General features: G+C 35.6%; 1 protein-coding gene across 4 annotated transcripts; it reads left to right on the top strand.

The window, feature by feature from the left end:
- Positions 1-359: 359 nt before the first annotated feature.
- On the top strand, positions 360-25,640 carry PWWP3B (PWWP domain containing 3B). 4 transcript variants are annotated; one of them, XM_042975020.1, is made up of 5 exons: positions 360-444; positions 10,515-10,646; positions 18,353-18,486; positions 20,786-20,857; positions 21,897-25,640. In XM_042975020.1, exon 5 carries the CDS (start codon positions 22,118-22,120, stop codon positions 24,197-24,199), a length of 2,082 nt encoding a protein of 693 aa, XP_042830954.1. In that variant the 5' UTR covers positions 360-444; positions 10,515-10,646; positions 18,353-18,486; positions 20,786-20,857; positions 21,897-22,117; the 3' UTR covers positions 24,200-25,640. The 4 variants fall into 4 exon arrangements, 3 of the variants coding, with proteins under 3 accessions (XP_042830954.1, XP_042830956.1, XP_042830957.1); XM_042975022.1 differs by lacking the exon at positions 360-444 and adding an exon at positions 7,714-7,865; XR_006213536.1 differs by lacking the exon at positions 21,897-25,640 and having other exon boundaries at positions 20,786-20,961.
- Positions 25,641-26,023: the final 383 nt, after the last annotated feature.

The raw sequence follows: 26,023 nt of genomic DNA, 5'->3' as shown, positions 1-26,023 counted from the left end.
AGGCCTGGAAAAAACGTGAGGAAATCTTTAACTGCATCTTTATTAGAGGAAAAAGAAATTTGCTACCTCTACTTCTTTTCTTTTTTTTTCTTTTTTGTTTTCAGGAAATCACCCACCCTAGGGGTTTGAATGGAAACTGAACAGACATGTTTCCATTACACTTCAAAATTGTTTAGAAGGGTAAGTTCTTCCTTTTAACTGTATTTCTGTTTAACTTGTGATTCTCCTCCCTCTAAATGAAGGAAGCACCTCCTGCTTTCTCCATCACAGGGAGGGGGCGGAGCATTCTCTAGAAGCTTGGATGTGAGCTGTGCCTGGCCAGTCTTGGGGGAGGAGCCGTATTAACATACAGACTTGGAGGCTTCCGCTGAAGAGAAGCTTGGAGGTAATGGCTGTCGTAAAACCTAGTTATTTTCGGAGATTTCTGGAAACTTCCGAGTAAAGGTGAGAAAAGAAGGGACTGCTGGTTTGGAGTAAAGGGAAAGGAGTGTCTTTTCGTGGGAGTCGTTGTTTCTGTGAGGGAATTGATATCTGGATTTTGTATTCCTCCAGATATTTTAAAAGTCCACATTTTGAAAGTGGGGGAGGTGGTGATCAGATTACACCTGCAGGAAAAATAGTTCATGAGGTTGCCAAAGCTAACTTCTGAATAAGGCATTTTTGGTTTGAAACAAAAAGCAGTGGTAACAAGAGATAAATGACGAAACAAAAGTTGAGAAATTAATCTTTCTTCTTGTGAAAAAAGACTGTGATAATCCCAAATGAAAAATGAAGTTAGTTGGGGGTGTTGGCTTTTTATATTACTTTGGTTGTATTGTATTTCTAACAAATCTTACTGTTGTGGTGGAGTTTGTATGGTAATAATCTGAAGTAATGTATAACTGTGCAGATTTAAATACTTCTGAAAATTAGGAGTTTGGTTATTTGTCAAGGGATACTCAATGCCTTAAAAGAATTGCCTTTTTATGTATGTTTAGAAGACCATCTTTGTCTACATCTCTACCTATCTATCAAAAGAATGATGTATTCCTTTATTTGCTATAATCTGAAAAATACCTGAAAAATCATAAGCTAAGGAATAATGGACATATATTAATATAATAAAACACAACAAACACTATGTCTAGTAATAAAGGATGTCTGGAGGAAAAGAAGAGGAAATTTTCCACTTCTTCCTTCCACATTTCACTTAGCATGTAATACTTATGTCAGCATAAAAAACGGAATTTTAAAACATGGGGGAGAAAACTATCTTCCCCAAAATGTGTGCGTGTTGTGTGTGTGTGTGTATAAACATGGAAAGATATTCAAATATATGGGTGAATAAATGTAATCTCTGATAGTACATTCTAGAACATGTATGATGAGGGAAATAATCAAAGGGATTAGACCCAAATGTAAGCAGTAAACGTCTCAGTGGTTGAAGTAATGATGGTGTGTATTTTCTTCTTTAGATTTTATGTACCTTTAGATTTTTTTGGAAATACATAATGGAGCTGAAAAGGAAAATCCATTTTGTTACCGATTTTAAATAGATACCATGCACACTCCATTGTCTTTATCTGGAGGTGTATCTGAGAAGGCTGGTTATCTGTTTGCTTGGGTTTTCTTGCAGTTCAGATATTTAGACTACAATCCAGATTTGGGTTCAAGCAGAAGGTATTTATTTTTATTTTCATGTACTCTTGGGAAATAATTCAAAAAATGCTTAAAACATACTATAGAATAGTTACATGGGATAGTGCATACATAATGTTGAGTACTATGCAGCTGTAAAAAGAAGCTAATGCATTGAACTAAATGCAATAATAATAAAAAGTGTCCATGATATATTCCAAAAATAGGCAAATTTCAGAATGGCCTATATTATGTTAATACAATATATGCCAGAAAAATCTGGAAATATGCATGCTACTTTATTAATTGGGGATATAGGTTTAGTTGCACAGACAGCACACTTCAATCTTCTATATATAATATTTCTCCATTAAAAAAATCTTACTTTGAGGGGCACCTGGGTGGCTCAGTCAGTTAAGCATCCGACTTCAGCTCAAGTCATGATCTCACAGTCCATGAGTTCGAGCCCCGTGTCAGGCTCTGTGCTAACAGCTTAGAACCTGGAGCCTGCTTTTGATTCTGTGTCTCCCTCTCTCTCTGCCCCTCCCCTGCTCATGCTCTGTCTCTCTCTGTTTTTAATGTTTTAATAAAAACATTAAAAAAATTTCTTAACCTTATTTTGAAAATAGTAACCTGAAATAATTTTCATTATGAGAAAATGAGATAAAATTTTAGAAATATAGACAACTTGTTTAAAAGTAATTCCTACTTATCCCAAGGGAAAGTGGAATGGCAAGATAATGCAGAAAATATTTATTGATGTGGAGAGATGATAAAATACATTCTTGTTTAAAAAACATACACATTTATAAATATCTGTAGAAAAAAATCTAGAAATATATAGAGCGAACCATTATATTTTGACCATTATGGTGGGGATTTGCTTTCTTTGAAAAATTAAAAGATGAAGTAAGAACTACAATAATGCATGAGAGATATTATAATAAAAGCCATTAAAATGAGGAATTATGATTCCATTTTTGTCTAACACAATTCTTAAATTGAGGAAATATATTATGTGTGTGTGTGTATGTATATATATATATATATATATATATATATATATATGTACATATATATATAAAAGAGAAAGAATGAAAACATATAGAAGCCTAAGGCCACTGTCTGCATAACTGTAGGTCCCACTCTTCCCCCACGAAGGACCAGGGTATCTGCAGTTCTGTTTACAGTCACAAGATGGCACTTGCTAGGTGTCCTAATTTTTCTCCAGGCACCCATTTTTATGAAGTGGATGAACAAAACAATGAAACTTATTTTTCATCAGCAGATTATGAAACAATACATAGAATTTGATTGTAGTTCCATTGAAAATTTTCACATGTATAACAGAAAAAGCATCCATACTAGGACCGATGTTAGAATTCAAACAGAAAGCATTAAAAAAAAAAAAAAGTAGCTATACAGGTTTGGATGTGAAAGACACAGGCAATTGTTATGTCCCTTCTTTCCTGTCCCCAAATCATACTTTTCATGAGAGGGCTTATTTTAGCATGAACCAAATAGCAATTGTATCACAGAGAGCATTTCAAATAACAACAAAATGGGTAATGAAGATAGCATCTTCATCACAGATGAAACTTCACTTCATTTCTGTGCTTCAGAATAACACATCTGCTAAAGTTTTGGTAGCGAAGTTTCTTTATGCCTTTTCCATTTAATTGGTTTGATTCCCTCTCTCTTTTTGGGCAGAGTAGGTTAATATCAAAGATGCACATGACTTAGGAAATCTGCATGTGGTCTCAGTTGAGCCCTAGAAAGGCAGTGCGACCTTAGAAGTGCTGAGCAGGGAGAACGCTCTGCCGGACAAGCATTTGGAGTAAGAATCAAGACAGGAAGATCACAGGACCAGCCTTCCCATAATTTATGAGATACTGGGTAAAGCTTTCCCCATTTCATGAAATATTTCATGTTAAAAACATGTTGAGAACTTGGAATTTAATTCATTTTGCTTCCTGCTTTCTAGCCATAGCATTTTAAATTAAAAGCCACATTTCATATTAAAATTACATTAGGTTGAGAATTAGAGGTACAATTAATATTCTTCCCTATTCTGTAATTAAGAGTCAAAGTTTCTCATTTGGGGGTGGGGGGAAATCTCATGTGTCAAACCACTGTGAGGAAAATTGTGCAAGAGTCTATTCAGGTATCTACCTGAGGTTTCAGCCAATGGCCTGACTCTCTATTCTTTCACCACTATTTTAGGTTGTCATCACCACATCCTAGATAACATAGCTACAAAGATTTCTTAAAACCTGCTTAAGGTCTTATGACCTTCCTTAAATAGACATCTGTATAGTCTTCTGAATAGTATCTTATAGTGGTTTAACATTTAACTCTTTCTCAGCAGCGATCACGAATCCGACTCCTAAAGTCATGCTCTTAGTGAGGTTGGTGCTGAACCCTCCTATCTGTGTCTGTGAGATCTTTCGTTGCTTTGGACAGATGGGGCAGCACTCGAAGCTTAGGAAACATAAAGCCAAGCTTTCCCTCATGATAACCCAGTGGGGTCCAAAAGGCCCAAATTATCCAGAAACACAAATAATGTCCCTGATACTGCCAGAGCCTCTCCCACATACGTTCCCTTCTTATATTACATTAGAAATAATAAAGATAGGATATTGGGTTTGTTACCATAATACTTCTTCTGTTTTTGTTCCTCTCCCCCAAAATGTGTTCCATATCTCTGACCTCCACTGATACTCACTAATTCTTCTGATTTTTATGTTATCTTCATCCTTATTTTCCATGTTCTTTCTGCTTAGCAAAGTAAACTTTTATTTGATCCCTTTTCTTTTCCACTATGTTTTAATCTAATTCAGTTGTCACCCATTGAAAACAGTTTATTCAGGCTATTTTTTGAAGTTTCAGAAGGATAAGAGGCTACAGCACGTGAGAACCATTTACTAGCCCTAGTAAGAAGAGTTAAGGGTTCCTTAAAAACACTGCTTTTTGAGAAAACCAGGTAGCTAAAACCAGATCATTGATGTAAGGATTTTCCCAGCATATAGTGTATCTATTGATTGACTTCTTGTCAGATGCATTAATTGAACATGTGCAAATTCAGTTTCTCTGTGATTACGTTAGGACATCTTTTACCCCCTTTCCCATACTTCCTGTTTCATCTGTCTCTTTCTACTCACTTATACAGGTAATAAACTCTTTTTTATTCTAACATTAAATGTGATTTAATTTTTAGACAACCTAGGTTAATATCAGAGATAACGTGTGACTCATGCGTCTTTCTTAACTATGTTATCTAATATGGGGAGATGACAACTTAGCATAGTTGCCAAGGATTTGATATTTTTCTCTCCACTGAATTAATAAAGGTCTCAAACCCAAAACTGTCTGCCTGCTTGCCTGTTTGAACCCTTCAGAAACGTAACTCTGTCATAATGCCTCCATGACAAATTCTTAAAAGCTAGGCATTGGATTGTGCCAACAAAAATCCATATCTCCTCACCAAACAGCCCTTGATGTCCTTTATTCAGATTGGTTAGCAGAATTATTTTGACCCAGCCTAACACTGCTGTTATCTGTCTCTGGAAGAATGATGGCTTCTTCTTTCTTCAGAGTCCCCAGTGCAGTTTTCTTTCTCTTGTTTGCTAATTACAGGAAGAGCTGTGTCATACTGCAGTTCTGTTTCTGTAACCTGAATAGTCAGAGGTGGCAGGAGGCAGGAATTGTGTTTACTCGTTCACTGTGGTAATGGATAGGGTTGTGAGCATCTCACCAACTTTACTTATGTTTTATAATTTTTTTGTTTTTAAACTTGGCATAACATTATCTTAAGAGAACGAACCCTCTGAATGATCCACTGGTAGTGTGTAGGTTTTTGCACTTCCTGGGAAACAACACCTCTAAGTTAAAAATCTAAATTTAAACCTTAATTTCTTGAATATTTTATAAACACAAAAGCTCAATAAAAGCAGATAGAAAAATGATTTTCTAATATTGAACTAGAATCTGCAAACCACAAAAGCACAAGGAGTTGACAAATGTAAAATGAGGATGGAATAAACTGGGGCATTTCTCTACCTAACAAATGATTTCCAGTCCCTGCTATATCCTAAGGGAAAGGTATTGCCAGGCTCTGAAACACAAAAGAGATATGTCTTACCTACTCCGTGGCCAAGTGAATGCTATCATGCAGATATGGTCAGTGCAAAAACATAGTGCAGAAAAATATTTTTAAATTTGTGTGGGAATGTGGATGTATATAAAAGATGGAGAGTTTATATATAAGTATGGTAGCTACTGAAAGTGGTTGTAGTTCACCAATGTGTTTACCAGAAGGGACATGAGATTAAGCAATGCTCACTCTGGGGCTACATTTGCCAATTTCCTCACAATCTGAAAGTAAATGACATCATCCTTGGTTCTACCAAAGAGTCAGGACTCCAAGCCCAGGAGGCAGGGAATACTTGTAGAGAAGATCCTTTTGTTTGGGAGTCAGGTAGACTTTGGCTTTAATTTTGTTTTGACCTCTTTCCAACTTCATGACCTTGCACATGGGTAAGAGTGCCCATTTCCTCATTTTCTGGTCAACTGTCCATTGTATCATTTCCTTGCATTTTCGTGATTTAAATTAGGTAGAAAAATCTCATTTCTGTTTTTGTTTGCATCTGTTTGGTGATTAGGGAAGGTGAGTATCTTCCATGTATGGCCCAGTTTTAATTTTTATTTAGAATGTTTGGGTTTGGGGAAGGCCCATGAATAGCACTTTCTTTTCTCCACTGAACAAATTGAGCAAATTGATATAAAACAAATAAATTTGCAGATGGGAGCCAAAATGTCAGCTTTGTACAATGGGGAAGATAAGTTGCAGGGCATTGATTATTGTTAAAATCAAGTGGCCCTTATAACACCACATTTAAATTTTTTTTTAATGTTTATTTTTGAAAGAGAGAGAGTACAAGCCGGGGCGGGGCAGAGACAGAGGGAGACACAGAATCCAAAGCAGGCTCCAGGTTCTGAGCTGTCAGCACAGAGCCTGACACAGAGCTCAGACTTAGGAACTGCAAGATCATAACCTGAGCCAAAGTTGAACACAACTGACTGACCCACCCAGGTGCCCCAACCACCACATTTAAACAAATCTAACAAACAGCCTAGAAGCTTGCAACCATACAAAAAGGACAGAGATACCTGTAGTTGAATTACTTGTGCTTGATTAGAGGAAGTAAATATTAGGAGCAGGGAAGAACTATTCCCTCAGAATATTGTGAACTGCCTGTTTATATCCTTTGCTCTTTTTTTTTTCATTTTGCTGTTTATTTCTTATTTTTCTTAATTTTTTAATGTTTATTCATTATTGAGAGACAGAGGGAGACAGAGCATGAGCATGGGAGGGGAAGATAGAGGGGGAGACACAGAATCCAAAGCAGGCTCCTGGCTCTCAACTGTCAGCACACAGCCAGACCTGGGGCCCGAACTCACAAACCACAAGATCATGCCCTGAGCTGAAGTGGGACACTCAACTGACTGAGGCACCCAGGAGCCCCCATTTTGCTGTTTATTTCTTATTAATTTGGAAGTGCTACTTTAGAAATTTTTTTAATTGAAAATGGTTCTCTCAAGTTTGTTCTTCTGTTTTCAACTTTGGTTTATTGTGTTTTTACCATATTTTTAAATTTCAGTATATTCAGAGACATATATCTTTTCTCTAAGGATTTTGGTTGATGTTTTATGTTTAGCAATGACTGTACTTGAAAACAACTAGAAGATATTCTGAAGGATAAATGAGACAAAGACATATCATGTCCCAGAGCCAAAATTGTAGACAATTAATTCTTCACAAAATAATGTGAATAATGTGCTCTTTTTTATGGACAGTCACCAGCGGGGTCTTAAAATCTTATAGAAATAAGGTGCCAAAAGCAAGAAAAATATGCAAGAGCTATTTTAACTGGGTCTTTATTTTATGATAAAAGGATTTGCTACTTCTTTTCGGGAAATCACCTTACCTGTGGTTTGAATGGTTATTAGAGAGACACGTGTTGTCATTTCACTTTCAAGTCTTTTAAAAATGAACGTTTTTCCCCTTTAAGTGAATTTCAGTTAACTTGGCGATTCTCCTCCCTCTAATTGAGGGAAAGCCCCCCTACTTCCCCCATCACAGGGAGGGGGTGGAGCATTCTCTGAGAAGCTTGGAACTGAGCTGTGCCTGGCCAGTCTTGGGGGAGGGGCTGCATTTCAGGAGGCTGCAGCTGACAAGAAGCTTCAAGGTAATGGCTGTCTTAAAGCTAGTTATTTACTGGGAATTTCTTCGGGCTTTGGTGTTACGGTGAAAAAAACCAAAGATTGTTGCCCGGGGGAGGTGGGAATGCACTATGATTTGGGGAAAATTGCTGTTACTGTGACAATCAATCCCTTGAAAATTTAGTTTCTCGATATTTTTTGAAGTCCACAGTGGGAATGAACGATCAGATTACAGCTTCTAAATTCTAAATTCAGTGAGGCATGCTGTTCATGTTAATTTTTTACGTGGCATGCATGTTTCTATTTTTGTTAGATTGTAATTATATTTTGATGTAAACATTTATTATTCTACACAAAAAGTAACTGAGAAAAATGTAAACATAAAAAGTGATTGGCACATACAAACACAAATATAAATGTGCACAATCGAATGTGGAAGAGATTCATATATGCTGTTGAGTGATAACACTTGTGAAAAATATATGCATTTTCATTAAAGAGAGAGCTAGACTCCCATGCTAACAGTCAGCATCTCTGAAGTGTTTAGATTACTGGGGATTTCAAAATACATTTTTATTTGGTTTCAGCATTTTTAGAATTATTTTGTTCCATGATTATTTTTATACTTAGAAGAGCAACATAAAGCTGAAACGATGTACCTGTCTGGTTTCAGACACATAAACGTTCACAGACACAACAGACATGCAAACATACCCCCCTCCTTGTCTTTTGACGATAGTGGAAATTTTCCTGGACCTGATCAAGCGCGTAGCCTGGTTGCTGTGTTGGCTACCACCCTGCCTGTGTGTCCTCCTTGCAACTCATTCTTTCAGGCCACAGGCATGGCTGTGGTCAGCAAGAACCATTTTTCTATATCTTTTAAGTTTATTAGTGGGACAGGGGATTTGGCTTATTTCTATGAGCATTTTTAAAAATATGATGTGGCATGGTGCATCCATACAGTTGAATGGTATATAGGTGACAAATGGAAGTATAAACATGTGATGATTTGAAAAAATGTCTGAGAAGTAATATTAAGTGAAAACTGGAAATTACAGAATGGCAAGCACTATATTATGTCATTTAAAGATAAAGGACTGCTTTAATACAACATGTATGACAAAATCCCCCAAAATATAAGGCCAGCTGCTAATGGCATTGTGTGGTTGTAGACATAGGACAGTCTTTACTATCTCTACGTAAAAATAATCCTTAATACATAGTTATTCATTTTTTAATAGTAGCAGGAAAAAAGTTTGAAGTAAAATCTTATAAATTAGGGGGAAATTACATTTGAAGCAAGTCATTAAAAAATCACATTGAAAATACTGATATGGGAAAACTTTCAAACCATGCACTTGAGCATGATAAAAAAGCTGGTCTGAAATCATATGCATTCCGATATATTTTTAAATAAGTATTATGGAAAAATATTCAGGAAACAATAATATTATTTTTCTAAAATTATACTTTCTATTTATAAATCACATCTTTTCAATTTTCATTAAGTATGCAATTTTTTATCAGACCATTGGAAGTAGACATTAGCATTCCATTTTTTGCATAATGCATAACAAAACTCTAAATTTAAGCATGGTATATTCTAGAAGCCTGAGAAAACTGCTGGCTTGGCAGCATGTAGTTCCCACCCTTCCAAAAGGATCTGGCAGTAATACAGTGCAGTTCTGGTACTGGTCACAAGATGGCGCTTGCCAGATTTTCCAAATTTTTTCCAGGCAACTGTTTTTATGAAGTGTGGAAACAAAGCCATGAAGCGTTTTGTATTAGTAGACTATGAGATGGCATGTAGAATGTGATTATAGTTCTATTGAAAAAAAACGGATGTGTCTAGAAGAAAAAACTCCACATGAAGACTGATGTGAGAACTCAACCAGAAAGGACTCTTTTTAAAAGTAACTGCATAGAATTTGGCCTATAGAAGACACAAGGCAATTGTTATTTCCCTACTCTTCTGTCCTCACCTCACCTTTTACTAATAAAGATGATATCAGTGTGAACCAAATAACAACTGAAATGCACAGAGAACATTTCAAATAAGAACAACAAAAGAATATAAGCATGGCATCTATATCATAGATGAGATTTTGTCTCATTCCTGTTTTTCAGAATGACACACCTGCTAAAATTGTGGTAGGGAAGTTTCTTTACACCTTTTCCATTTTTAAAAAAATTTTAATGTTTATTTTATTTTTGAGAGAGAGAGAAAGGGAGACAGAGGATCCAAAGCAGCCTCTGTGCTGTCAGCAGAGACTAATGTGGGGTTCGAGCTCACAAACCGTGAAATCATGACCTGGGCTGAAGTCCGACGCTTAATGGACTGAGCCACACAGGCGCCCTTTATATTTTTTTAATGTTTATTTATTTTTGAGAGCGAGAGAGAGAGCGTGAGTGGGGGAGGGGCAGAGAGAGAGAGGGAGACACAGAATTTGAAGTAGGCTCCAGGCTCTGAGCTGTCAGCACAGAGCCTGAGAAGTGGCTTGACCCCAAGAGCTGTGAGATCATGACCTGAGCCAAAGTCAGAGGCTTAACCGACTGAGCCACCCAGGCTCCCCACACCTTTTCCATTTAATTGGTTTGATTCCCTGTCTACTTTTGGATAGTGTAGGTTAATATCAAAGATGTGCATGACCTGGGGAATCTGCATGTGATTTCAGTTGAATCCCAGAAACACAGTGTAACCTCAGAAGTGCTGAGCAGGGAGATGGCTCTGCTGGACAAGCAACTGGAGTGAGAATCAAGACAACCAGATTACAGGACCAGATCCTCCATGATCCACGTGACATTGGGTAAGACTTCTCATTTCATGTTAAAACATGGTTAAGTTGAGAATATGCAGCACACTTTATTTTTATTCTGGCTCACTAGCCATAGCATTTTAAATTATAAGTCAGAGATTCTAGTGTTAGGAAAGAATTAAATATGTTAAACTCCTATGAAGAAATTATACAAATGGAAGTGTACTTATGGAAGACTTTCAGGTCTCTGCCAACTGTCTGACTCTCAATAAATCCTTGAGAACTACCCTATTCAGTAGGTAGCTATGGCAGCCTCTCAAAATATCTAACTCCTAAGCTCATCTTCTTAATGAGGTCATGGTGCTGTACAAACCCCAGTATCCGTCTGACTGCCTTGGGTAGATAGAACAGCACTGGCAACTTTAAAAAGTTAAGATTACCCTAGAATTAACCTCAAGAGGCCCCAAAGTATCAAAATATCCAATAAGAGAAATGGTCTCCCTGACACATTCCCCAACACCCCCCATCCCCTACCATACATGTACTCATTCATATTTTATATGTAATAGCTACAATAAGTATTACATAGTGGAGAATTATAGATCTTTTTTTGAACTTTCAAATATTTTTCCCCAACCACAATATGGTTTTTTTTGGTGCCAGGTATTTATTCATCTTTTTGTATGTCCTCTCCATTTTCATTTTCTACCTTCCTTCTTTGACAGAAGAAATCCTTTTGCTTATTTTCTTTTCTCTTTGCCTTCTGTTTAAGTAAATATTTTCTTATTATCTCCCATTCAAAATTACGAATTCAAGCTTCCTAACAAGTTTTCAGCAGGATATGTATTAGTACTGAATGAGAAAACTATTTAGTAGCTCTAAGGCAATAGAGGCCTCTAAAATCACTGTTTTTGTGGCTACTTGGGCAGTCAAACATAGCCCAATGACCTAAGGATTTTTATAAACGATTCAGATTTCTAATCTATATCCAGATGTACCAGTCAATCACACACAGATTCAGATCTTCAGTGATTCATTTTGAACTCCATTTTCCCTTTCTTATGTTCATATCCTTGCTATGCACACTTAGACTGTTACTGAACTTTTACAAATTATTTTTCCTTGTAATATATTTTTCTATCTTTAAAATTTTTTAATGTTTACTCCTTTTTGAGAGGCAGAGACAGAGAGCAAGTAGGGAAAGGGCAGAGAGAGAGAGAGACACAGAATCTGAAGCAGGCTCCAGGCTCTGAGCTGTCAGCACAGAGCTTGATGCGGGGCTTGAACTCACAAACCACAAGATCATGACCTGAGCTGAAGTTGGACCCCTAACCAACTGAGCCACCCAGGCACCCTTCCTTGTAATATATTTTGATATCTAGTAGTACCAGTTGCCCCTCCAGTCAGGTAGTAAAGTTAGAACCTGGTCCCAAACCCATGTCTGTTTATCTATTTGAAAACTTCTAACACATAACAACCTTACCGTAATGCTTATCTGAGAAACTCTGAAATTTAGACATTGTATCTTTTAGTAGTCTGTCATATGTCTGAAAAACTGATAAAACTGATAAGTACATTAAGAGTGGTAACAAGAAATAATTTTGGTTCAGCCTGGATCTTTTCCTATGGGTGTCTCTGAGAATAATGGAGTGTGGAGGGGAGAGAACAGGAAGGGGATTCCTTTTTTAAGTTCCCCAAGGTAGAGCCCATACAGTTCTTTCTCTTTGCTTGTTAATCCTAAGAAGAACATAGCTGAGTCTCTCTACTTCAAAGTGTAGGAAAGCTTTGTTTGATATGTGCTATAATGATGAAGTTGTGAGGTCCTCATCAACCTTTCCTTTATTTTATTTCTTTTAATATATTTCCCATTTCATCATCCTGAATCTTAATTTCCTAGCAGCTTCAACTGTTAGCACTGTGTAGGTTTTAGCATTATCTGGGGAATACAAAATCTTCAGGCATGGCAGGTTTATCTTCTTGTGACCCCTGAGTCACTGTTTTTTTTTTTTTTTTTCTTTTTTCCCTATCATGGTCACATACACTTGACCAGAGATTATGGAGTCCCTTTGGCTCTGGCAGGGATGCACTATCTGGCTAGCCTTTTTTCTTACCTGAGATGTTCATTCTTAGTAAGTTTTCTTCTAATGTTCCTCCTCTTCAGATGGGCTCACATTCAGCCAGTGAACGTTAATAATAAGATTTTAACTTTGTTTATAGCCAGTGTCCATTATTTGTTTGTGCCTATTCAATATTTTGTATATCTGCAAATTCCTTGTAGTATCTGCAATTCCTTGTTTTACCAGTGCTCATGGCCCCCTCATGGTTTTTTACGAGTGTTGCTATTTGTTTATTCTATAACCATTCTTTCTCTTGTATATTACTTGGCTTATATTTTCTCATTGAGGGGCATACTTCTTATCCGGATCTCTGTCTCCAGATTATAACACTTTGGCTTTTACTGCTTCTTTTCCTTCCATTCACATAGTTGAGTGGTTATGTGAGAACTTCAGTGTAGTTAAAAGCTCTGCCAATGAGGATAAGTTTACAAACTGTAAGGTGCCGATGTCATCTGGATTCTTGACATTTGTCGTGTGTTAACTAACATCTAATGAATATCAAACTCTTGTATGTATCCCCATTACTTACACAGTAAAATCCAGTCTTCTTATATAGGTCATATTCTGATTTTGAATACCTTTTTTAAGGCTCAGATTTATTGAGGTGTAATTTACATAGACTTAAAGACTTTTAAGTGTATAGTTTGATGGGTTTTCACAAAGATCTGTAGTCATGTAATGATGAATACAGTCAGGCTATAGATCATTACTATAATTCCAAATTGTTCCCTCTTGCCCCATTGTAATCAATACTCACTCTAATTCCTGGTGACCACTGATCTAATTTCTGTCCTTATAGTTTTTTATTTTCAAAAATGTCGTATAAATGCAGCCATATAATACATAGGTTTTTTTTTAATCTGGATTCTTTTACTTAGCATGATGTTTCTGACATTTACCCATGTTGATGTTTGTATCAGTAATTTGTTATCATAGCTTAGAAGTGTTCTAATATCTACAATTTATGTATCTACTCACCAGTAGATTTATAATTTGGGGTGATTATGATTAAAGTTGTTATAAACATTCCAGAACAGATCTCTGTGTGTATATAAGTTTTTATTTCTCTTGGATAAATACCTAGGAGTGGGATTCTGGGTTATATGGTAAATGTGTGTCTAACTATGTTAGAAACTGCCATACTGTTTTCTAAAGTAACTGTGATATCTTGTATTTTCACCAGCAGTGTATGAGTTCTAGTGGCTCTGCATCATTGCCAGCAGTTGATACTGTCAGGGTTTTTCTCTTTTTAATATTAGCCATTCTTATAAAGTGATGTCTTATTGTGATTTTACTTGCATATCCTTACCTGTTAATAGTGTTGAGCATCTTTCAATGTGTTCACTTGATATTCATATATCTTCTTCGATGATGGTCTTATTTAAATTGTCCATTTTTTATTGGGTTGTTAATCTTATTGTTAAATTATAAGAGTTTCTTCTATATGCTGAATAAATGTTCTTTATTAGATATGTGTTATGCAAATATATCCTCCTGTGGATTTTCATCTTATTTTTCTAAAAGCAGAAGTTTTCAAGTCCAATTTATCAAATTTTTTATGGTGCATGCTTTTTATGTCTTAAAAATCTTTGTTTAAATGAAAGCCTCAAAGGCTTTCTACTTTGTTTTCTATAGAAGTTTTATAGTTTTTGCTTTTACATTTAGGTCAGTAATTTATTTTGAGTTCATTTTTGTATATGGTCATAGGTAAGGGGTCAAGACGAATATTTTTGCATATGATGTCCAATTTTTCCAGCACTATTTGTTTAAAAGACCATCATTTCTCCATTTATTACCATTGTCAAAAATCTGTTGACCATATTTGCTGATCTATTTATGTTCTATTTATCTGTGTCTATTTAATGTTAATAGTACACTATAATAATTAATAATTGATAACTAATTAATAATACACTTGATTGCTGTAATCTTAAAATCAGATAGCATGAGTCTTCAAATTTCATATTTCCTTCCCAAAAATGGTCTGCCTATTCTAGTTCCATTGCTTTTCTGTGTATAGAGATAACTTTCCAATTTCTACAAAAAAAAAATTTCTGCTGGGATTTTGGTTGAGATTATAATGATTCTATTGATAGGTTTGGGAAGAAGTTACATCCTAAAAATACTTAGTCAATGAACATGACATATTCATTTATTTAGGTCTTCTTTAATATCTTTCATCAGTGTTTTGAAGTCTTCAGCATACAAATTGTGCACGTATTTGTTAGATTTGTTCTATCTTAGTATTTCCTGGTTTTTGATGATATTATAAATGGTACTTTTTAAAACTTCAACTTCCAAAATAACCTAATATAATTATGGGAGTGAGTGACATCCCATCACTTTTGCCAAATTCTATTGATTAGAAACAAGTCACAGGTTCTCTCTATACTTATCAAGAGGTTCTGTCAACTCCCAATACATAATTATTTCAACATTAACTAATTCACCTGTTCATCCAGGCACATTTACAGAGCATTTTTCCATTTGCAGTGGGGTAGGTACAGTGTATCTTAGTGATTAAGAGCATGGACTCTAGAGTTAAAGTACTTGGATTAAAATTCCATGCACCACATGCTCTCTAGATATCCTTGTAAACATTCATTAACCTCTCTAAAGCCTTATCTACGAAATGGGAATACTCATAACACCCACCTAACAAGATTTTGTGAGAATTAAGAGAGATGGTGTATACACAGCACCTGGTAGAACACCTGGCACATGGTAAGAAACACTTCTGGCTTCTATAATTTTTATCAATTTTTTTAATGTTTATTTATTTGTTTTTGAGAAAGAGAGAGTGAGAGGGAGGGGCAGAGAGAGAAGGTGAGAAAGAATCCCAAGCAGGCTCCACGGTGTCAGTGCAGGACCCGATGCGGGGCTCAGTCTCACAAATGGTGAGATCATGACCTGAGCGAAAATCAAGAGTCAGATGCTTAACCGACTGAGCCACCTTGCACCCCAATTTTTGTCGTTATTCTGAATAATACTACTGTTGTGCAGAATGAGTTAGTTATGGGACTCTCCATGAAATAACCATCTGATTATTAAATGAGATAATATGTTGAGTGCTGGGAACAGGTATTAGATATTATTATATTCATAATTATTATATATCTTCATTATAATAATAGCAGTAATAATAGCTTTTTTATTATCGGTTATCATTCCTTTCCACCTCCTGCTATATAGAACAATAAAACATAAAATATTATCGAAGGAATTAATCTTTTCCTTTGCATTTTGTTTGGAAAATGGTAAGGTAATGTAGCATTTCTTGATTCATGTGCAATATAGAAAATAGACAAATGAAAGAAAGTATAGTTTTGATGTAATGGCCATACTTTATTTGCATTTGTTTTTTTCTAAACATGTGAAATGAGAAGAAAGGATAATAAATATTTCATTTATAAAATATATAGTGGAATCTCTTTACATTATATAGTAATACCTTGAAAGCTTTGAAAAGTATTAATTCTGTAATAAAAATGATATTATTTTTGTTAGTGATTGCAAGATCGACTGTTTTGTTCTGCTACTAGAAAGAGAGACTGGAAAACATAGTGATTTGCATAAGATAGAAGTTTATTGTGTCATTAAGTTATAGGAATGAGCTGGCCCCATTATTGAGGGGTTCAGGATCTTCCATCCCTAGTGAGTTTCATCTTTTTTCTACATCACTTGGTCCAGAATGACTGTCTGAATTCCACCATGGTCAAATTCTAGGGAGGAAGCAAGAGAAAGAAGGAAAGTGAAAAAAGCCCAAGTTGGCTGTTTACTCCATCTGGAAGTACCTTCTCTGGAATCTTTACAAGTATTTCTGCTTACATTCTTTGGCAAGAAATTCCATCATATGACCATGGCTTGTACAGTAAGAGAGTCTGGAAAAAGTACTATTTTAAGAGTTTACACTGTACCCTGAATGCGACTGGGGTTCTGCTAATGAGGACAAATGGAAACAGTGGATTTTGGGTGAGCAACTAGAAGTTTCTGATGCAGTCATTATAACTATGATATGTGGTTGTAAACAAAAAAAGCATTAAACAATAAAGGAAATCTATAAAAGATTGAAAGGGAAAACTTTCAAAACTTTGGCAGAGAGAATGCTAAGGGGCTCACCAAACTCCATTTCATTTTTCTCTTGGGTCACAGGGAGACTGCCTCCCCGAGGCTCTATGGCAGTTCTAGCTAGTTGACTGTGACTAGCAGTGATGTTTGCTAGACCTGTCCCTAAAACCTGCCACAGTATTCTCCAGCCTCCCTCTTTATAAGATTGCTAGCCAGATGCAAAAAAAAATGCAGTTGAGGACTTCAAGGCTAAAGAAGATGGTATAGCCATAGGATGGAAGAAGTTTGAGTCTCTTAATGACTGCTTGGAATAGAGCTCCCTGCCTATAATAGCCACATGATGACTTGCATTGTATTTTGACATCAGGAAAATAAACTTCTGTGGCTGAGCCTCTGAGATTTAGGGGTTGTTTATATACAGAACATTACATACTCTAATTGTTAGGGCCCCCAATAATATACGAGTCTAGAGATGACCTTCATTAATTTATTGATACTTACTGTTCCAATGTTAATCCTTATATAATGGTAGATTTTTATAATATATATGTTATATATTACATGATAGAGTGGCCAAATAAAACATGTCATCCTTAAATATCTTCATCCCCAAATTATCACTAATGATATTGAAAATTGGCTTTCTAAGTTAAATCAGGAAATCTAAATTTAAATTTAACACAGGAAAATTTTAATGAATAAAATTTGCAAAATACCTTTAAAGAGTACCTGGGTGGCTCAGTTGGTTAAGCGTCTGACTTCGGCTCAGGTCATGGTCTCACAGCTTGTGAGTTCTAGACCCACATCAGGCTCTGTGATGACAGCTCAGAGCCTGGACCCTGCTTCTAATTCTGTGTCTCCCTCTCTCTCTGCCCCCTCATACCCTATCTTTCTCTCTCTCAAAAATAAACAAACATTCAAAAAATTTAAAAAAACAACAAAATACATTTCAGACATACAAAGACATGTAAATTTTTATAAATTAATTATCCCCACATTGAATTGCCTGAGTGAAAAATACCAACAAAATAAAAGAAGGAATTTCCAACTATTGATGAGGGTATGTGAAATGGGTACTTTCCTGCAAAACCAGTGATTCTCAGCCTTTAGTCAGAAATATCCATGCTTGTGAAGAATTCTCTGAAACTTTTCTAAAGCATTTAATAGAAAAACAATAAAAGGAGAGATTTACCATGTCCTGGAAAAAGAAAAAAATATATAAAGCAATCTCTCTAAAATAAGGTATAGTTTTAGTGCATTCCCAGTCAAGACCCCTAATGAGCTATTTTATTGGAGGTTTAACAGCTGGGCTGTAAAATTTACCTGTAAAGGTAAAGTACAAAAGAAGGCAAGGAAAAAAATATGTTAGGAATATTTTAAACTAAATTTTTGTGTTTTAATAAAGTGGTTTGCTAACCTCTTTTTATCCAAAAATTGCACACTCTCATAGTTGAGTGGAAATTAAACAGGCACTTGTTGCTATTCCACTTTAAAGTTCTTTGGGGAAAAAAAACATTTTACCCTTTCATACTTCACTAGTTTAACTTGGCAATTCTCCCTTCTCTGATTCAGGGACGTGCCTCTGTCATCCCCATCACAGGGACTGGGCGGAGAATTCTCTGAGAAGCTTGGAACTGAGCTGTGCCTGGCCAGTCTTGGGGGAGGAGCTGCATTTCACCAGTCTGCAGCTGACAAGAAGCTTCAAGGTAATGGCTGTCTTAAAGCTAATTATTTTCTAGGGACTTCTCAGGGCCCTGGAGTAGAGATGAGAAAAACAAGGAGGGTGGTCTTGGAGTGGTGGGAAAGGTATGTGCTTTTCAGAGAATTGCTGGTGTTTTGAAGGACTTAATCCTTTGGAAATGTTGTATCTCCCAATGCTTTAAAAGTCTATAGTAAGAGAAGGGGTGATCAGATTACAGCCTCTATATTAAGGCCTCTGTGCAACATGGCCGTTCATGCTAATTTATTGACTTGGCATCACTTGTTTATATTGTTAGACATTCTGTTACTGTTTGAATTTTTAAGCGTTTATTAAGTTACACACAAAAATGATAGATAAAAATATTTAACAACTTGGGAGGAAATACTCCTGTGAATTGATTACCATATAGAAATACTACGTATGTGTCATATGTACATGAATATGGAAAGGGGAGCATGTATGTAGTTGAGTGAAGACATTTGCACATATATATGCATGTATATATGTGTGAGTAGAAGCAAAACCTGGGAGAAAATAAACTCCCATGTTAGCATTTCTGGGTGGTCAGGTTACTATTTCAATGTTATTTTTTAGTGTATTTCAGCATCTTTAGAGTAGGTTTTCCCATGATTTTTTTTTTCAAAATTTAGAAAATTTTATTTTATTTTTTTAATATGAAATTTATTGTCAAATTTGTTGCCATGATTATTTTTATAATCAGCAAAGAAAAATAAAGCTGAAGCAACATGCCCATTTTGTTTCAAACACATAAGCAAGCATTCATAGATACATGCAGACATGCAAACATACCCCCCCCTTTTTTTGCCAATAGTGGAAATTTTTCTAGACCTGATCAAACATGTAATCTGGTTGCTGTGTTACAGGCTACAGACCTGCATATGTTCTCCTTGCAGCTAATTCTTCCAGACCACAGATATGGCTGTGGTCAGCAGGGGTGTGATCTAAGAGTGAGATACAGTGGTTTATTTCTATAAACAGTTTTTAAAATTGTTACAAAGCATGGTGTACTATGTATCTGGAGAATAGAAACATGAACTCCTACATCTGGCGATTTGAAATGTCTGAGAAATAAATGGTATGAAGTGAGAAAACCAAATTAGATCATAGCATTTATCATATAACTTCACTTAAAATTAAATATGTATGTTAGTGAAACATGTGTATGCTACTACAGGACTTGCAACCAAATCACGGAAAATGTGTCTGCCACAGAATTAATGGGATTATTTGTGTAGTTGGAGATACAGAGCTAGCTTTACTGCTCTCTATTTAAAATAGTATTAATATATGTTTATTCATTTACTTGATTTTACATCATAAGGGAAAATACTAACATAAAATGTTGCAAATGTGGGAAAAATATCATTTTAAGTAATTCATGAAATATCATGTGGAAAATAATTTATGTAGAATGATGTTCAAACTCTGCTCTCGAGATCTGAAGTTGGTTTGAAATTATATGCATTCATTTATACATGTAAAAATTCTGGAAAGAAAAAATATTCCTAGTGAATATTTGTATAGAGCTGTACTTTATTTTACATATATCTTTTTGTATCTTTTAAGTTTGCTTCTGGATATTTTTATAACCAGAAATATTATAGTTGAAGACATTATAATCCTGTTATAATTCTATACAATAAAATCCTTGAGGTTATAACAAAAAATTATAGAAACCTGGGAAGGCTCCTGGCTGGCTAAATGCAGTTCCCACCCTTCTCTCATGAGAAGGATCTGATAATGATTGAAGCCTTGTCTGTACTTCTCCAGGAGGCTGCAGTTCTGGTTTTGGTCACAAGATGGCACTTGCCAGGTTTCCTGAATTTCTCCAGGCAACCATTTTTTGAAGTAGGCAAACAGAACAATGACACATATTTTGTATTAGTGAACTATGATACAGTATATCGAGTGTAATCAAAATTCTGTTGAGAAAATTATATATTTAAAGAAGGAAAAATACACATGGTGATCGATGTGAAGATTCAAACAAAAGTCTATAGTCTGGCTTATAATAGACACAAGGTAGTTGTTACTTCCCTTCTCTCTTATCCCTACCTTACAGTTTTCCTGAGAGATTATTTCAGCATGAAACAAATAGCATAATTGTATCACAGAGAGTGTATTTAAATAATAAGAACAAGAAGGAAAATAAACATGGTATCTATGTCATAGATGAGATTTCATCCCATTTCTATGTTTCAGAATGACATGCCTGCTAAAGTTTTGGTAGGGAAGTTTCTTTATGCCTTTTACATTTAATTGGTTTGTCTCTTTTTGGACAGCTTCTCTCCTTTTAGAGTACAAATGGAGACAACCAGATCATAGGGCCAGACCCTTCACGAGTCACAAGTTGGGTAAGGCACTTTCCATTTCATGAAACATTTCACATTAAAAATATGTTGAGAACATGTGGTGTAATTCATGTTTCTTCCTGCTGTGCAACCATACCATTTTAAATTAAAACCCACATTTCATATTAAAATTATGTTTGTTTGAACATATGAGGTATAATTTATTTTGCTCCCTGTTCTATAGCCATAACATTTCATAACTAAGCATCAGAGTTTCCAGTTTGGGGAAAGAATCTCATGTGTTTAACCACTATGAAAAAATTATGCAAAAGGCTATTAAGATTTCTACTATGAGGTCCTAGTCAGCTACCTGACTCTCAAGAAATCCTTGATAACTATCCTAATAACTGAACATAGCAGTCATTCTGAATCTCGGCCTCCTAAGTTCATGCTTTTAACAAGGTCATTGTATGTTGTCTCAGTCCAGGAAATACATAATCCTATTATCTTTGTCTGCCTGCTTTGGGTGAACGGAGAAACATTTGTTTACAGCTTAAATATTATAAAGCTGTTCGTTCATCTAGAACAGTGCTTCTCAAGGAGTTCTTGGACCAGAAGCATTAGAATCACTTGAGAACTTTTTAGAAATATAAAATGTTGGGTCCTATCTAGACCCTCAGAATATAACTCTCAGGATAGGAGCTAGAAATGTAGTTTTATCAAGTGCTCCAGATTATTCTGATGCGTGCATAGAGTCCCACTGGCCTAGGTAAAACATTAGGGGACACCTAAGTCCCAAAGCAGCTAATAACATAGATTCCCTGACATATCACTGCAACCTCTTCCACCTCTGCCATTATGTATACAAATTTACTCCTTAATAATCATGTGTAGTAATAAGGGCAAGTTTTTGACTTTGAGATATTATAAAACCATTCCTCCAATTCTTGTCCCCCATCTTACATTATGTTGCTTTTTTCTCCTCCCAATTGATACCCCATTGAGCATTGTTCTTTCTTTTACTTCTCTGTTTGCAATTGCCCGCCTCTACTTGGGCAAAAACTTGCTGATACCTTTCTTCTTTTCCTTTGACTTATTCTAGTATCCTCCATATTGTCCCATTCAAACAACATGTTCAAGCATCCTTGAGAAATTCAGCTGGAGAAGAACAGGTGACACAAGCTGTATATCCTTTGTAGTCCTAACACAAAAGAGGCTTTGGTCAGAGTATTGCTTTTGGTTGAAACTGTCTTAGCAGAGTCAAGAATAGCCAGACACCTCAATCTCTGATAATAACCTCTTGGCACACATATATAAATCATAATGGATGCTGAGTATGTCCTGTGCAACTGGAAAGACCAGTTATGGCCGGCAAAAGTTTTGTCTAGATATGAGACTTCATTAAACAGTAAAAGAAAAAAGACATTTTCCCTAGAAGTTCAAATACTCTCACTAGATGAAAAAATTAAAGTGGAAAGCACGGAAACAAAGATTCTAAATAAATCTCAAATTGAAGCCATTGCCTCCTCACTAGCAGCACAGTCAGAAGTCAGCACTCCACCTAGAGAGGAAACAGCCTATGAAAGGTCATTAAAAGTGGCACTGGATATTCTGAATGAAAGAATATATTTGAGTCAAGCAAGCAGTTCATATGACAAAGCAACCACTACTCTGTCTCAAAATGATCCACAAAAACTTTCTGATTCACCCCCTCATAAAAAGTACCGGAAGCATGAAGGAGACTTATCAGAATGTCTTGAGGAAAGTGAAAATGCAACATCCTCGTTAGTATCATTAGAGAATAATGATTCCCTGTATGATGATAAATCACAGGTGCATGCAACCATTGATACTCTTCCAAGTGAAATGGAAACAAAGTCATCAGAAAACTCCAGCTGGTGCCAGAGATTTCCTTCACTTTCAGAAGATGATGATGAAAAGGAAAGCAAGAAAAAGATTGATATCTCAACAGTTATGCCTTTGCATTCCACAATCAAAGAGGAGGATGTATGTGTTAAAGATGAAAAGTTCACTCCAACTTTGCCATTAGATACACTCACTGTGCCCAAAGCTTTGAAAGAGGAGGCACAGGACATTTGCCCAGAGACCCAGGCTATTTCCTCTGAATGCTCTTCCTTCTCAGAGAATATTGAAGATCCTGGAGAGGGCCCTTCAAATCCGTGCTCAGATACCAGCCAGAATCAACCTGTAGAATCAGAAGCAAGTGCTGTGACATCCCCCAGGCATTGTTCATGGGAATGTCAAGTTTCATTTAGTGCCTCTAACAATGTCTTGGATTATTCACTCCTTCTTGTGAATAATGAAAGAAATCCTCAGAGACTGGATTTTGAAGAACTTGGAGAAGACCTTCAAGCTTCTGATAAGTCAGTGAATCTAAATCCTATTGATACTTCCATAGTAGATGAGAATGAGGAAGATGAAGAACTTCCACGCTTTGTTTTTAATTATGAGCCTCGTTCATTTGAAACAGGAATGATAGTCTGGTTTAAATATCAAAAATACCCATTTTGGCCAGCAGTGGTGAAGAGCATCAGGCGAAAGGAGAGAAAAGCAAGTGTGCTTTTTGTTGAGGCAAATATGAATCCTGAAAAGAGAGGTATTAGGGTGCCTTTTAGAAAATTAAAGAAATTTGATTGTAAAGAGAAACAAGCACTAGTGGATAAAGCCAGAGAAGAATACAGTGAAAGTATTGACTGGTGCATCTCGCTGATTTGTGACTACAGAGTAAGACTAGGTTGTGGTTCTTTTGCAGGCTCTTTCCTTGAGTATTATGCTGCTGATATTAGTTATCCGATTAGGAAAGTAATCAAACAGGATACCTTCAGGAACTTATTTCCTAAGCTTCATAATGAGAATCCTGTGGAACAGATGGTTGTGACTTCCCAGACCAAGAAAATGTCCTTCCAGAAAATTCTTCCTGACCGAATGAAGGCTGCTCGGGACCGAGCCAACAAGAACTTAGTGGACTTCATTGTGAATGCAAAGGGAACAGAGAACCATCTTCTAGCCATTTTAAAAGGTACAAAAGGATCCAGGTGGCTGAAATCATTTTTGAATGCAAATAGGTTCACTCCCTGTATTGAAACATACTTTGAGGATGAAGATCAGTTGGATGAGGTGGTGAAATATTTACAAGAAATCTACAAACAAATAGATGAAAGAATGCTGACTCTGATAAGAGATGATAAAATTAAATTTATCCTGGAAGTTCTTCTGCCAGAAGCTATCATTTGTTCAATTTCTGCTGTTGATGGATTAGATTACAAGGCAGCTGAAGCAAAGTATCTAAAGGGACCATCCCTAGGATACAGGGAAAGAGAATTATTTGATGCAAAAATCTTATTTGAAAAGAGACGGAAACCATTAACAAATGAGTCTCATTAAATCTCTTGAGAGTCCCAACCATAACAGAAAAATTACATACATATTAGTTTTAAAAAGTCGCTGAGCAATTCTAACATATATTTTCCAGAAATGAGAAAGTTTGGGTAATGTATTCACTTTTTTTTTAGATCTCTAGGATTTGTGACTATTACTACATTTTTGTTTTCTTTTCTTACACTTCTTCAAAGTCAATTTTACTAACATATGTCAGCAGTTCTACTTTCCCATACATTTTTAGAATGCATAATTCCTAAATTATTTTTAAGGGAAAGTACTGTTTTGTTTTTTGACATTTTTGTGTCTATGCTGTATAGTTAAATACAGTGTGCACAATCATTTTAATATTAAAATTGTACTGGTGTTAGATATTAACAGAGATAATTAGAAAAAAGTCTAAAGAACATCACATATATTTTTTGCCTAATTTTTATAAAATATTGGGTTTTCTCTTAAGATAGTTGAATTATTTTTCCTGCCATGCCTATTTATTTTTGGAAAAAAATATCTCTGAGACATGGAACCAAAGATAGAGAGATGCTTTGCTATATACTATAACTAACTGCAATTGCTTTTGCAAGATAACAGTCTGGAATTCAAAAATAAAGTAGATTACCTGCATGCAGTCTTTATGTGTGTTAATAACATCTCAGCATGCAGAAAATAATTTTGGCAGCCTTGAACAGGATTGTTCATTTTATGTTTCCCTGAAATTCCATTTATGGAGTGTCTTTTATTCAATAGCTGAATGGTTTCTTGCCTTTTGGCTGTCTTCATTAACAGTGAGACTGTATCTTAATATAGCCGTCTGACCACATGTGAAAGGCAGCTAGAGTCATTGTATTCATGGTCTGGCTACTCTAGATGAATGAATCCGGGCTGACTGCTTAAAAGCCCATCTAATTTGATATAAACTATAGAAATGCAAGCACTTTAATCTGAGTCTTGTATCTCTGAATATACAGTCATTTGTTTCAAACCAACCAATCCTTATCATCTGGCTTATTCGTAAGATAGTTCTAGTTGGTTCCAGTAGTATAAATGCCAACTGGTACGTTATTCCAGGCTACTAGAAAGAGTGGATGGACCAGAATCTGTGAATTTGGAAATGGGTCACAGAAAAAGCCTTCATTTGGCCAAAATTGGCAGTTATCTGAATATGATTTAAAATATACAATTAAAAGTTAAAGTTTGAAGCCAATGAGTTGTTTATTCTAACTTGAAACAAGACTTTAGTGAGAATAAATATTAGGAGAGCTGCTTTATTTTTAAAAATAGATGTAAAAATAAATGCTAAAGGCTTAACATTTACCTGTCTGCATTTTTACTGAGTGAGACACATACCATTCTTGGGTTTTTGTTATGTGTTCACATGGCCACATGTTTATGTAAAAGTTACAAATGTTTTATGTTTTGATTTGCAATAAAACTATTACACCTTTCACTTTGGATTGTCACTTTATCATACTTCAGATTGTGCAGCCTCCAAAGTACTGTTTCTGTAAAAAAAATTATACACACACACACATATTATAATTTGGAATTTTTGCCTATTGTAGTCGTCATAAGTTTAACACTTGTTATACATTATCATTCTAAATAAATATTCACTTTCATGATTGATTTTGTATTATTTTAAAAGAAAGCCATCTAAATTGTATAAGCTTCAGATTCCACAGAACCTTCTTTGGACCCTGCCTGACAAAGACCAAGACTCTGGGCATACAGCCAAATCAATCCATATAGCTTCTTCATGGTTCTGAGATGTATTTGACAACAGACATCACCACACTATATGTGACCTTGTACCCTGAGAAAACACTGTAT

This window comes from Panthera tigris, chromosome X (assembly GCF_018350195.1).
Source record: "Panthera tigris isolate Pti1 chromosome X, P.tigris_Pti1_mat1.1, whole genome shotgun sequence".
Lineage (NCBI taxonomy): Eukaryota > Metazoa > Chordata > Mammalia > Carnivora > Felidae > Panthera > Panthera tigris.
Note: the sequence above shows the minus strand (reverse complement) of the source record. Positions and strands in the feature narration are given on the sequence as shown.